Source organism: Rhincodon typus, chromosome 12, assembly GCF_021869965.1.
Source record: "Rhincodon typus isolate 14 chromosome 12, sRhiTyp1.1, whole genome shotgun sequence".
In the NCBI taxonomy this organism is placed as follows: domain Eukaryota; kingdom Metazoa; phylum Chordata; class Chondrichthyes; order Orectolobiformes; family Rhincodontidae; genus Rhincodon; species Rhincodon typus.
In genome coordinates, this window is record NC_063343.1 from 40877063 (window position 1) to 40890695 (window position 13633).

The window sequence follows — 13633 nt, forward strand, 5'->3', positions numbered from 1 at the left end:
GTTGCTGGAAAAGCTCAGCAGGTCTGATGGTGGCTGGGAAAACATCAGTTGAAATGCAGAAAATAGGGAGGTGGGTGGGGTAGGGAGTAAATGATAGGATGTCCACCTTCTTCCTCAACCGAGGATTCCCCAGCTTCGTTATCGACAGGGCCCTCAACCAGGTCTGACCCATCTCCCGCACTTCCGCTCTCACCCCTTCTCTTCCCTCCTGCAACAGCGATAGGGTTCCCCTTATCCTCGCCTACCATCCCACCAGCATCCACATCCAGAAGATCATCAGACGCCATTTCCGCCACCTCCAGCGAGATGACACCACCAGACACGCACACATTCCCCTCCCCTCCCTTGCCCGCTTTTCGCAGGGACCGTTCCCTCCAGGACACCCTGGTCCACACTTCCTTCACCCCCAACACCTCCCCACAGCCGTACCGCACCTTCCCCTGTAACCGGTGAAGGTGCAACATCTGCGCATTTACCTCCTCCCTCCCCAGCACCAAGGGCCCAAACATACCTTCCAGGTGAAGGAACACTTCACCCGCACTTCCCAGAATCTAGTCTACTGCATTTGCTGCTCACAATGTGGTCTCCTCTACATTGGGGAAACGAAGCGTAGACTTGGCGACCGCTTCGCAGGACATCGACATTCTGCTCGCAAAAAAGACCTGAACTACCTGTTGCCTGCCACTTCAATGCATGACCTTACTCCCTGGCCAACATCTCTGTCTCTGGCTTGCTGCAGTGTTCCAGTGAAGCCCAGCGCAAGCTGGAGGAACAACACCTTATTTTCTGCTGGGGACCCTACAGCCCTCCGGACTCCATATTGAGTTCAATAATTTTAGGGCTTAAACTCTCCCATGTCCCAGCCCCCCACCCCACACACCAGGCCTTGTTACCACATAGCCTGCCACTACAAACCCCCTGTTGTTAGTCACTAACAGTCCCCATTAACAACTATTCACCCTCCCAGCCTGATCGTTAGCAACTCCTTTGTCTGTCCGACTGTCTTTCTCTCTCTCTCCCTTTGGGCTCTATCCTATCGTTTACTCCCTACCGCACGCACCTCCCTATTTTCTGCATAAAAACTGATGTTTCTCCAGCCGCTATCAGTTCTGAGGAAGGGTCACCAGACCCGAAACATTAACTCTGTTTTCTCCTCCACAGATGCTGCCAGACCTGCTGAGCTTTTCCAGCAACTTTGTTTTTGTTCACAAGTATTACTAGCTTGTTCTAACCTTCCTCAGTATCAAATCTTGAACATCTAGCTCTGTGAATATTTTACACCTGACCGTGCTTTTAGCTGGAAGCTGAGTGCCAAGGCAACACCTTGTTTTTTTTCTTTTGGTAACAATGTATCCTGTGTCCATGTATCCACTTTAATTTTCCATTGATCATAAGATTGAGCTTCACGGAACAACAGTGGGAAGTCATATTCTGAATCGTTACACTTACTTTTAGTTATTCTTCTCAAAAGTAGCTCAAATTACAATCATCTCTCTCTGAAAAGAACTCTTTTTAGTTCTATCTTCACCTTTAGGCAGCCATTATTTGCTGCCAATGTCAGTAGGCATCAAAGCCAGATGGTGAGGCAAAAACAAATCAAGACACCTTACTTTGTGGATAGCATTTATTTACTATTTAATACTTTAGTTCCTTCCACCTCTAGTGTTTATAAGTGCTCCCCCATATGTATGTACATCACATTGCCAAGACTAATGGATCAAGAATTGGCAAAGTCAAGGGCTATGACATTTGTCTTCCTGGTACTGATGCTCAAACTAAATTCTTTTACAGGCATGAGGGTTATCCCTTTGCCATCGAAGGTATTGCTCAGTATGGAATATGAGTGCAGCATCATCCATTAGAATCTCTCTGAGGATTTTCCGTTATCATTCAAATAACGAGGATTTTGCATACCTTATCTTGGTTCTCAGGGCTACCTCCACCAATAGTGTGACTACCCTCAGGGCTAGTAATCTCTGGTTAGCAGATCTCTGTGAGATTTCTTTTCTGTGGGGCAGATTCCCACTTTGTCTCTCTTAATTGGCTACCAGGCATATAATAGCATGAGTGCAATTATCCTTTGGATGTGTTGGCTGCTTCAATTTTTTATTGGTGGTGGTAGGGTACTACTGAGCTGTCAGCCCAGAGTCTCAAAGGTAACCTAACACACACTTTGAGTACCTTATACTGGACAATTGACTTTTAAAATTCGCTGAATAAAATGACTGAAACTGAAAATGAGTTTAGAATCATAGAATCCCTACAGTGCGGAAGCAAGACATTTGGCCCATCGAACCCACACTGATTCTGTAAAGAGCATTGTTTTGCTGCCTTTACCTTTTCCCCACTGCCCTCATCAAACCATAAACAGCTGTAGAGTTTTTGCATCACTTTTTATGTTCTGATTTCAATCACTTGTATCCCTTAAGCTGGACTATAAGATCGCTAAATACCCAAAATAATTGAAGACATTTAGCCAATCCAGTTCTTCTTTCTGGACTTTCTTACACACACTCTGAACACTTAGTTTTGGAATTAACTTCTAACCTCTAATCCATGCATATAGCCTCAATCCCCAAGTTAACTGCTAACAGTCTTGAAATAGGAATGTGACTATGCCTTTTCAGAATTAAACTACTAGTATATGTAGTATGATATCTGTCTTCTTACAATTTCTGATCTGTGTAGAGACTATTGGTGATTCTATAATAACATGCAGTACAGTATCAAAGACGGTCTGAAGATGCTGAAATGCCAGTCACCATTTATTTAACCTATATTGGTAAACCTGTCATGGTATATCCCAAAGAAAGTCTAGGGTCAAGTCATGATGCTAACTTGCCTGTCCCTTTAGAATCACTGCTCCCGATTTCCAAATGTAGTGAATTGTAGCTGGGAGTAAATAACCCACCCATCGAGCAGTGTTAAAACCTCTAAGGAAATTCAAACTTCCACATAACAGCTGAAACAATGACACTTCAAGATTTCATAAAAGGACTAAGAATACTATTGACTAAACACTCCTTTTGCAGGCAACTTACACTTCAAAGCACAAAACAAAGTTCCCCTTTTCCACGTTTAGCAAGACTGACAACATACTTCACAGGTATACTTTACATTGTCTTTTTCGATGAGCCTAAATTCTCCCAGAACCAGTCCAAGATGTTTCTGAACTGCCAGAGTTTTCCTCTGCTATTTTTGTTTTCTCAGCAATTCATATCAGAATTGTCTTTCACAGGAAGCTTTTCCTCAGAGATTCTTCCTCTAATACAAGGTGTTGGGGATAGTATATTAGCATAGATGAGTTTTGGTTAAATAATAGTGTTGGAATAAGGGGGAAAGTTTCATGATGGCAACCTATAACTAGTGGAGTGTCACAGGGATCGATGCAGGGGCCCCAGTTATTTCCAATATATGTTAATACTTCTCACACCCAAGTCATTATCACCAAGTTTGCAGATGATGCAAAAAAGTTGCGAAGGCAGTTGGTGAGGATGACAAAGAGTCTGCTGAGGGGTATAAACAGGTAAAGTGAGTTGGCAGAAACTTGGCTGACTCGATATAATGTGGAAAACTGAGGTTATGGACCTCATGGCAGGAATATAGAGCAGACGAATATTATTTAAATTGAGAGAGCCTGTAGAAAGCTGTAGCACAGGGGGATTTGGGGGCCTCCTGCATAAATCACAAAATGCTCGCATCCAGGTTCAGTGGGGAAGGCGACTGGAATTTTAGCCTTTATTTCAAAGGGAATGGAGTATAAACATAGGGAAGTCTCGCAACAACTATACAAGGTACTAGTTAGATCCCCTGATCTAAGGAATGATAAGCTGGCATTGGAAGCAGTCCAGGGGATATTCACTAGGTTAATCCCTGCTGCTGAGAGATTTTCTGATGACAGGTTGAGTAGGTTGGGCCTGTACTCATTGAAGTTTAAAAGAATGAGAGGTGACTTTAATGATGCATACAAGATTCTTAGAAGACTAGATGCTAGGAGGTTATTTTGCCTTGTGGGAGAATCTAGAACCAGAGGGCATAATCTGAGAGAAATGGGCTGCCAATTTAAGACGATTAATGAGGAATTTCTTCTGTTGATTTATAGTGAATCTGTGGAGTTCTTTACTGCAGAGGGCTGTTGAGTTTGGATTATTGAACATATTCAGGGATGAGAAAGACTGATTTTGTTTTTTATGCGTGTTTTTAATCAGCAAAGGAATCAAAGGTTATGGAGAAAATTAATTAAGTGGAGTTGAGGATTATCAGATCAACTACGATCTAGTTGAACGGAGGAGCAGACTCAATGCTCTGAATTCCCTGTTTCTGCTCTTACGTCTTTGGGCTGATAGCAAATCTTTACATCTTCACTAATTCTGGCTTCTCAATCCAACGGAGAGCTCCTGCCCATGTGTCTGTATTTCAACATGCAGAAACTTTCAATCTGTTGTTTCTTTTTCTCACCTGCATCCTGGCTAACTAACTTTGTTTAAAGTGTTTAGGAATATCCCGGTAAGGAGGGGAGGGAGTCTTAGGAGGAAAGGTTGAGTAGTTTGGGGCTTAAACTCATTGGAATTTAGAAGATTTAGAGATGACCTTAATGAAACGTACAAGATTCTTTTAAGGGGCTTGACAGGACAGATGCAGAGAGGTTGTTTCTCCTTATAACTTAGTCTAGAACCTTAGGGCTGTCTCCAAATAAGGGCGTTGTACACTTAAAACAAGATGAGGAGGAACTTCTTTTCTGAGAGGGTAGTGAATCTGTCGAATTCTTTACAACAAACTTCTTTTGAGTCTGAGTTATTTAAGTATATTCAAGACTGACATTTTTAATTCTTAAGGAATCAAGGGTTATGGAGAAAAAGTAGGAAAGTGGTATTGCGAATTATCAGATCATCCCTAATCTTGTCAAATGGCAAAGCAGACTCGATGGGCTGAATGGCTATTTCTGCTCCTACATCTTTTGGTCTCAAAGCCTATTTCTGTGGTGATGTGGATCTCACAAGCCATATATCCTGGTAAAATGCTGATAACTACATTTGAGTTCCAAACTCTCTCTCCTTGGAAGTAAATGTTTAAAATACAATGATTTACAACCCAACATAATATTTTAAAGTTTTTCTGAGTTGCTCTTTACTGCAACAGTGGGGGTGAGCTGCTGAACAAAGTTCGTTTTCTGTTTTATATTTCTTTGAAATAGACTTTGGCTTGGGAGGCACATTAAAAATGCTGGTCAAGTAAGGGGAAACAGAACAAATCTTAAATCAGCTCTAATGTAACACAAGATTGAGTACTGTGTGTTTATTGAAGATAACCCAGGTTAAACACACTTTATTTTAGAACATTCTAAATGATTTGCATTACCCTGCTTCTCCATTTGCTTCTCTTAATAAATGATATGGTCTTAGTTGTTGTGCCCTCTGGTGGTAAAAGTGTTGGCTTTCTGTGCTCTTTATAGTTTTAGAATTTCATGCCAATTATTATCTCTGCTTTGTAATTTATGTAGATACTTCATTAATAATATACACGCTAAATTATCTCCCATTTAGATTGGAACAATTTAATGTGTTTGTTAAACACTCTCAAAATCAGCGGCCTTCCTTCCCAAGGCATGCTGTTGGTATTGTGAGAATCAGTGTCAATATATTCAATGTTTTCAGAAGCCTATTTTTTTTCCTTGTAATTAGGTTTTACCACTTTGCTCAAGTTCTTACCATTACTGTAACTAGGCAACTTAAAAACTGGTATACAGTAACAGGGTTGTTTTACATTTGACATCATGCATATACACTTAAGGATGTTGATCTTATTGTGCGATTAAAAAGGCCTGTTGGAGAAAAAAATGCTCAAGTGCAGAATTTATACTATCAAACTGAAAGAGAGAAACTACAATTTCCTTTTACTGTATTCTGCATTCTACTGTTTTCTGTTGTAGATTAATTCAATTCTCTATGCATTAGCTCACAGAAAATTGGGAAAAATAATTTCACCTACACAGAGGCCAATAGACGATTCCATAGAAAATTATTTCAAAGGATATCTAAAGTGTGGAAGCAGGCCCTTTGGCCCGTTGAGTCCACATCGACCCTCCGAAGAGCATCCCACCTGGACCTACCCCTCACCCTATCCCTGGAACCCTGAATTTCCCATGGCTAATCCACCTAGCCTGCACATCCCTGATCACTGTGGGCAATTTAGCATGGCCAACCCACCTAACCTGCACATCTTTGGACTGTAGAAGAAACCGGAGCACCCGAAGGAAACTGCAGATGTGAGGAGAATGTCCAAACTCCACACAGACAGTTGGCCGAGGATGGAATCAAACCTGGGTCCCTGACCTGTGAGACAGCAGTGCTAACCACTGAGCAATAGTAAATGAAGTCTCTGAACTTATGATTTAACTCACCAGCTGTTGTAAATAGAGAAAAAAATGATATAGCTGAAATCTGTTTGAATTAAAACAGTAATCTCAGTTTTAAGACCATCCTATTGGAGAGATGTGAATATTTCCCTTTCTCATCCTGAAAATGCAGTAAATCATTCTGAATTGATTAAAGCAAAATAAAGGACGCTGGATAAGCTTTGTAACTATTTCCCTCAGAATAAATTGAATTAAAAAAGAAACATTTTCCCCCACTGCACCTGAACACCATTTATTTACTGTTTGGTACTATCATTTATTTTTGGATCTTGTGCATTTTGAGAATTACAGTTGTGTGATATACTGCTGGACTTATTTTAAATCACTCCCATGGAGGTTAGTTTCAGGCACACACAAAGGAGCCAATACTTTCCACTATCCTGTGGTTAGCTCTCATTGGGCTGACAAAGACAATATGCATTACCAGCAGTCTGTGAGGATATCAATAAATAACTTCCTACAGTCTAACAGTGGTTCCAGGTCTACAAATCAGAAACTTGTGTGTTTTTTTTTTTACAGAAACTTCTGTTATGTAAGTTGGAACATTATTACACATTCAAGGTTGATTCTTGGTAATCTTCAAACTTAAGAGTTAGAAATTAGACCCGGAAGTTCCCTCGGGTACACTCAGTAGCCTGAGTACATTTGAGTATGCGTTACACAGTGACTAATTATATGATGGTGCATTAAAGGAGAACCAGATTGCAAGCTATTTGTACATTCATGACATTGCATTTGTGCTTTATTGAATTTCTTGAACGTAGAAAACAAAAAAAGTACCTGGTAAGACACATCCATGTACAAATTGTTGAGCTGTTTCAATTGAATCATCACACAGGATGAAAGTTATGATTAAATTCACTAGATTAAATCAAAATATATAACAAAAATAATGAACATGTCACTTTTTTCATTGTATCAGTATTTGTTCTTGCTTGAGTTAATTAAAGCATTTTTATGGTTCTGCTCAGTCTAAATTTCTGTTAGTGACCTTAAAATCCTGTATCTGTTTGTTTTTCTGTGTGCAGCTGGGAGGAAAGGCCTACCAGAATTCCTGGTGAACCATAGAACCAAAAAATCCCAAAACGATCAGAATTTTTCTTGGTGGCAGTTGGCCAGCTCTTGCATGCAAAGGATTCCATTCCACTTTTTGATTGAAAAATAGGGAATTCTTCACATGTCCTGGACAGTATACAACCTTTAATCAAGAGCGTTGACAAAGATTAATTGATTCTTCATCTCATTGCGACATCTTGCTGTGTATAAATCAGCTGCGAAGCTTACTTGCAAAACTAGGGCTATGATGGAGTCATTCTTATACAGCACAGAAGCAGACCCTTCGGTCTAACTTGTCCATGCCAACCAAGCTTCCCAAATTAAACTAGTCCCACTTGCCTGCATTGGCCCATATCCCTCCAAACTTTTCCTATTCATGTACCTGTTCAAATATCTTTTAAACGCTGTAACTGTACCTGCATCTGGCAGTTTATTCTGCATACGAACCACCCTCTGTGTGTAAAATGTTGCCCCTCGGATCCCTTTAAAACCTTTGTCCTCTCGCCTTAAAAATATGCCCCCTAGTTTTGAACTCTGGGGAAAAGACCTTTTGCTATTCACCTTGTCTATGCCCCCCATGATTTTACAAACCTCTACAAGATCACCCCACAACTTCCTATGCTCCAGTGGGGAAAAGAAAGTTCATTTAGGGAGTCCACATATCAGGAAATGGCCAAGACAAATATAATTTATCTCTTTGGTTCCAAATGGTATAATTAAATTAAATTTGATCCAAGTATATTTCAAGAAGTAGTTACATAATGCAATGTTGTGGGTGTTGGGAACATTTTTGTGAATGAGAGCTATTACTACTTTCCCTCGTCCTTGTGGGCATATGATGGCTTTATTAGTTTAAATTCACACAATCATGTGTACCTGGGTTGGTTTCCACTGGGATTTCTTTCTTTGATTTGATTTTATTATTGTCACATGTACCTAAGTGCAGTGAAAAATTTTGTTTTGCATGCAGTACCAGCAGATCATACCAGATAAAGTACATTATATTCTTCGCTCTGTTCTATTACTCTAATGTTATAGCTGCAGAGGAGGTGCACAGAGAGCAAGATCAACATTAAGTTTAAAATTTGAGAGGTCCATTCAGAAGCCCATTAAAAGTGGAGAAGAAGCTGTCTCGAATCTATTCGTACGTGTATACAAACTTGTATCATCTGTCCGATGGAAGAGAGTATAATGGGGTGGGAGGGCTCTTTGATCTTGTTGGTTGCTTTCCTGAGGTAGTGAGAAGTATAGATGAAATCAAAGGATGGGAGGCTGGTTTGCATGATGGACTGCGCTATGTTCACGACTCTCCGTAGATTCTTACGGTCTTGGGAAGAGCAGTTGCCAACCAACGCTTTGATGCATCCAGATATAATGCTTTCTATGGTGCATCTGTAAAAATTGGTAAGAATCCTTGTGACATGCCAAATTTCCTTAGCCACCTGAGGAAGTAGAGACATTGTTGTGCTTTCCTGACCATTGCGTCAACATGGGTGGACCAGGAGAGATTGTTAGTGACCATGACTCCCAGGAACTTGATGCTCTCAACCATCCACCTCAGCACCATTGCAGACGGGCGTGCCCTCTACTCAGCTCCTTGAAGTCAATGACCAGCTCCTTTTGCTGATGTTGATGGAGAGATTGTTGTTTTTACACCATGCCACTAAGCACTCGATCTCTTTTCTGTATTCTGTCTTTTCATTGTTTGAGATCTTCCCTACAATGGTGGTGTCATTGGCAAATTTGTAAATGGAGTTGGGGCAGAATTTGGCCACACAGCCATAAGTGTATAAGGAGTACAGTTGGGGACTGAATATGCAGCCTTACAGGGCACTGGTATTGAGGATTATGGTGGACGAGGGTTGTCGCCTGTTCTTACTGATTGCAGTCTATGGGTCAGGAAAGTGAGGATCCAGTTACAGAGGGCTAAGCCAAGACCTAGGTTTTGGACTTCAGCAGTGAGTTTGTTAGGAATTATGGTGTTGAAGGTGGAACTGTAATCAATACGAAGGAGGCTGACCACCGGTATCATTGTTAGCCACATGCTCCAGGGATGAGTGTAGGGCCAGGGAGTTGGCGTCTGCTGTGGACCTGTTGTACCAGTGGATGAATTGCAAAGGATTGAGGCAATTTGGGAGGCTGGAGGTGATGTGAGCTAGGACTAACCTGTCAAAGCACTCCATAATTAGGCAAGTCAGAGCCTCTGGGTGGTGGTTGTTGAGGTATGTTGCATGATTTTTCTTTGGCATTGGGATGATGATGGTCTTCTTGAAGCAGGTGGGGACTTCAGGTCATAGTAAGGAGACGTCAAAGATGTCTGCGAATACTCCCGCCAGCTGGTTTGTAGAGGATCTGAGTGCACAGCCCAGAGACTCCATCTGGGCCAATTGCTTTTCTTGAGTTCACCCTCAAGAAGACTGGTCTAATGTCTGTGGCAGTAACTGTGGATACAGGTGCATCTGAAGCTGATGGGATAGATGACATTGTTTTGTTGACCTTCTGTTCAAAAGGAGGTTAGAATGCATGGAACTCTTTAGGTAGGGATGTACTATTGCCCATGATTCTGCTCAACTTCATTTTGTATGTAAGCCTTGCCAAAAACAACGGGTGTCCATGTGGTTAGTCTGGGTCTCCAGCTTAGTTTGGTATTGCCTCTTGGTGTCTCTGATGGCCTTACGAAGATAGTACCTGGATTTACCATATGGAACGACAGATTGTTCAATTCTGATAAAGTTTAATTAGTTCTTTGACCTCCTGTGGTCTGGCAATGCACAAACACTTTAAAAGTAAAGACTTCACCTTAAGTGATATTGCTCATATGCTTTAATGGATGAATGATTTTACAATTGGACGCCAAAAATAGGGTTTAGAGTATCCAAACTGCACAAAGTATAACAATAATTAATGTAAATAAAAATTGATGCAGAGCTGCTGGCTGCCACCATTGGGAAGCCTGGAAGTACTGTGGGTGCTGGAGAGAATGTGCCAGATTAGGAAGGTACAACCTGTATTTTTCCTATGTGTTTAAATTAAACCATTTTAATCTGTATGTTTGGACTCTAATGGGGTACATCCACACTTCTTCATGATCGTAATGATGGTATTTATATAGAATTTATTACAGGTTGAAATTACTTTCAGCATTGGACTGCAGTCTGCGATTCTCACTTTAACAATCTGTTCTTCGTTATTTTGAATCCTGAAGGGATTTTTGTATTGGTTTCCTTCCTGAGATAAATCTTAAGAGCAACCAAGAAATTGACTTTTTTTTTTTCCTGTCATCAAGACTCCTTGGTACTGGAACTATTATGAAATTATAAAAGCACTTGATTGTTCTATAGTTCCCAAAATTTTCTATTTCCTGTTGGTTTAATGGGAAAGAGCTAATGTAGCATATCTTTTCCTAATTTTAGCAGTAATATTAAAATCATTTTATTAATTAGAATGATTGCATGCCATGAAACTAGAACATTAGATTGTCACTCTAACTGAGAAATTTAAAGTGTTGCTTTTCAGGCAACACCTTACTTAAATTGCTAGTTTTACTTCTTGCTAAAATTGTCCAATAAGATATCTTTCTCATAAAGCAAAACAAATCAAAACTGAGTTTTAACTCTTTCTGCACAGTTAGCTGATTGCACTTTTTAAAAACACAGCAAAACGTAATAAATAATCAAATCTTGGCAAAAAGAGGAATCAATAGACTTGCACTCTGCAGGATGCTAAAATATGCATTTGTGCCTGATATAGGAATAGCTGGATTTATTATTGGGTTTCCTGTCTATTTTTCAACCATAAATCTTTAATAAAGGAAGTAGTTAAACATACCACAGGTACCCTTAGCAGTATACCATTGTTTTGATGCAAAATTTATTTTAAAAATAGGGTTTACCAATCCAGCCAAGACAAGACACTTTCTTCATTGATGATGGATTGAGGAAGAAAGATTGGCATGACCACCAGGCAATCCAAGCAGATGCAGCAAAATCAGGTGTGTGTTTATGAATGGAGTTCCTCTAACTGTTCTTTCCAAGAAAGCATGGTTATGTGTGACTGACTTGCTTTAATAGATCTACTTGTAAAACTAACCTTTATTTAAATAGTTTTAATAATAAATGTGCATCTATGCCAAGTTTCCTTTTATTTTACTTGTTAACCTGTCATGGCATTGCCGACAACTATTATGAGAGCTGAGTATCAATTAACAGAAAAGGGGGAAATTAGAAATAGCTCATGAGTTAGATAAAAGAAAATGACACAATTTGGGATTAAAGAATACGCCAAAAATGAAAAGAGTTAAGGAGAAATGAAGTGTAGAAAGAAAGTTGACTGGAATTAATGAGTGTTTTTAGAGCTAAAATCAGAGTAAAGATATGGGCAATGATTTTTTTTTTAAAATGAAGCAAAAGACAACTTGAAACATGGGCCAGGAGTCATGATGAATGGCCTGAGTTTTCATGTAGGAGCTGTGAAAATGTGAGTTGGGCCCTCTTGCAGCTGTGAATCCTGTTATAGCTCTTTCACAGCAAGGGGCAGGTTCAAGTGCAGTTTGCAACTGGAGTTTGGGTTCGGGTCAGAAGAGATTGAGATGGAAGTAGATTCTTCCTATCCTGTGGTAAATGAAAGGGCAGTAAACGGTGATGAATCTCAGAATCTTTACGGTACACGGAGGGCCATTTGGCCCCTCATGTCTACACCAGATGTCTGAACATTTTAACTTGGTGTCAATCTCCTGCCTTTTCTCTGGAACCCTTTCTCAAATAACGATACAATGCCTTCTTCATTGCCTCAGTTGAACCTCTCTCCACCACACTTACAAGCAGTGCGTTAGGTTTTTTCACCTTGTATTTGCTTCTTTTTCAAAACACTTCAAACCTATGTCTTCTGGTTCCCAATCTGTTCAGTAATGGGAATAGTTGCTTCCTATCCATTAGTTATGGTTTTGAAAAGTTCTATCAAGTCTCCTCCGAGCCTTAGCCTCTCCAAGGGAAACAGTCCCAACTCCTCCAATCTTTCCTCATAACTGAAGTGTCCCATCCATGGAACCATTCCTGTAAACCTCTTCTGCGCCCTTTCTCACATGCATTCACATTTTCTGATAGTGTGGTGCCCAGAACGTTGTGGCTGAGATCTAACCATAATTTCATCATAACTTGTACCTTATGTCACTACATTAAGAAGCCTTGAATCCATTAAGCTTTATCATGAGCTCTCTCTACTTATCTGCCAACATAAAAGTACATGTACACCCAGGTCTCTGTGCTCCTCCATACCCTTTAGAACAGTACACTTCATTTTATACTGTCTTTCCATTCAAAAATCTGCCAATGGATGGCACTGCGAAGATGCTGGTGATCTGAGGCTTTTGCACTCTTGGTACTGTTGAATTTTATGTTGTTAGGATCAATGTATACCTCTGAGTCTGGGCCCATCAATTGCATACTCAAAGTAAATCCATCAGTTGCTGATGTCCAAGACACTTCCACAAGGGTAACAACCTCTGCGCATCTACCCTGTTGAGTCCCCTGAGAATCTTGCATGGTTCAATAGGGTTACGACTCATTCTTCTAAACTCCAATGAGTACTAGCCCAATCTACTCGACCATATTAAAAAAAAAACCTTCCATATACTGTATCAACCTAACGAACCTTCTCTGGACTGTCTCTGATGCCAGTATATTTTTCCTTGCAGCAAAACAATCAAAGTAGTCTCAGTGTGGTCTGCTCCATGTAGCCCCTCCCTTCTAGGCAGAGATCCCCTGGGCATACAGGCAAGCTTTGCAGTTCTAGAAATTGAGAAAAACACTAGAAGAAAGTTTCTCCACTCAAAATGTACTGCAGGACTCGAACATAGCATGCATCAGGAAAAACGATTTTGTTCCACCTTCTCATAATGGCAACCCTAACACCGTCAGGAATGCTTATGTCACACAAAGCCTTTCCTACACGTGAAAAGGTAGATGAAAATAATGGGAGGACTGGGCAGCAGAGAAAATTTCTCTTTTTTTTTCCAGACAAAAGAAAAGGGCTGGAGTTTACATTTCCCAGCTGGCGGGTTTATAGGACACATCATGTAAACTCATCATCAGCCCCCTGGCTAACTCGTCTAAAATTTTTCATAAGACCTAGGAGGCCTTGTATAGCCTGTCCTGGCCCTGTTGA

At 40.5% G+C, this 13633-nt stretch overlaps 1 protein-coding gene across 4 annotated transcripts in view; it reads left to right on the top strand.

Moving 5' to 3' along the window:
• The window catches only part of LOC109931015 (polypeptide N-acetylgalactosaminyltransferase 10-like), an 82723-nt gene that overhangs the window by 18405 nt on the left and 50685 nt on the right, over nucleotides 1–13633 (top strand). For all 4 annotated transcript variants that reach the window (XM_048603680.1, XM_048603681.1, XM_020530370.2 and 1 more), the window contains exon 2: nucleotides 11357–11462. In XM_048603680.1, coding sequence (XP_048459637.1) covers nucleotides 11357–11462 — 106 coding nt within the window. The remainder of the gene's footprint in view (nucleotides 1–11356; nucleotides 11463–13633) is intronic.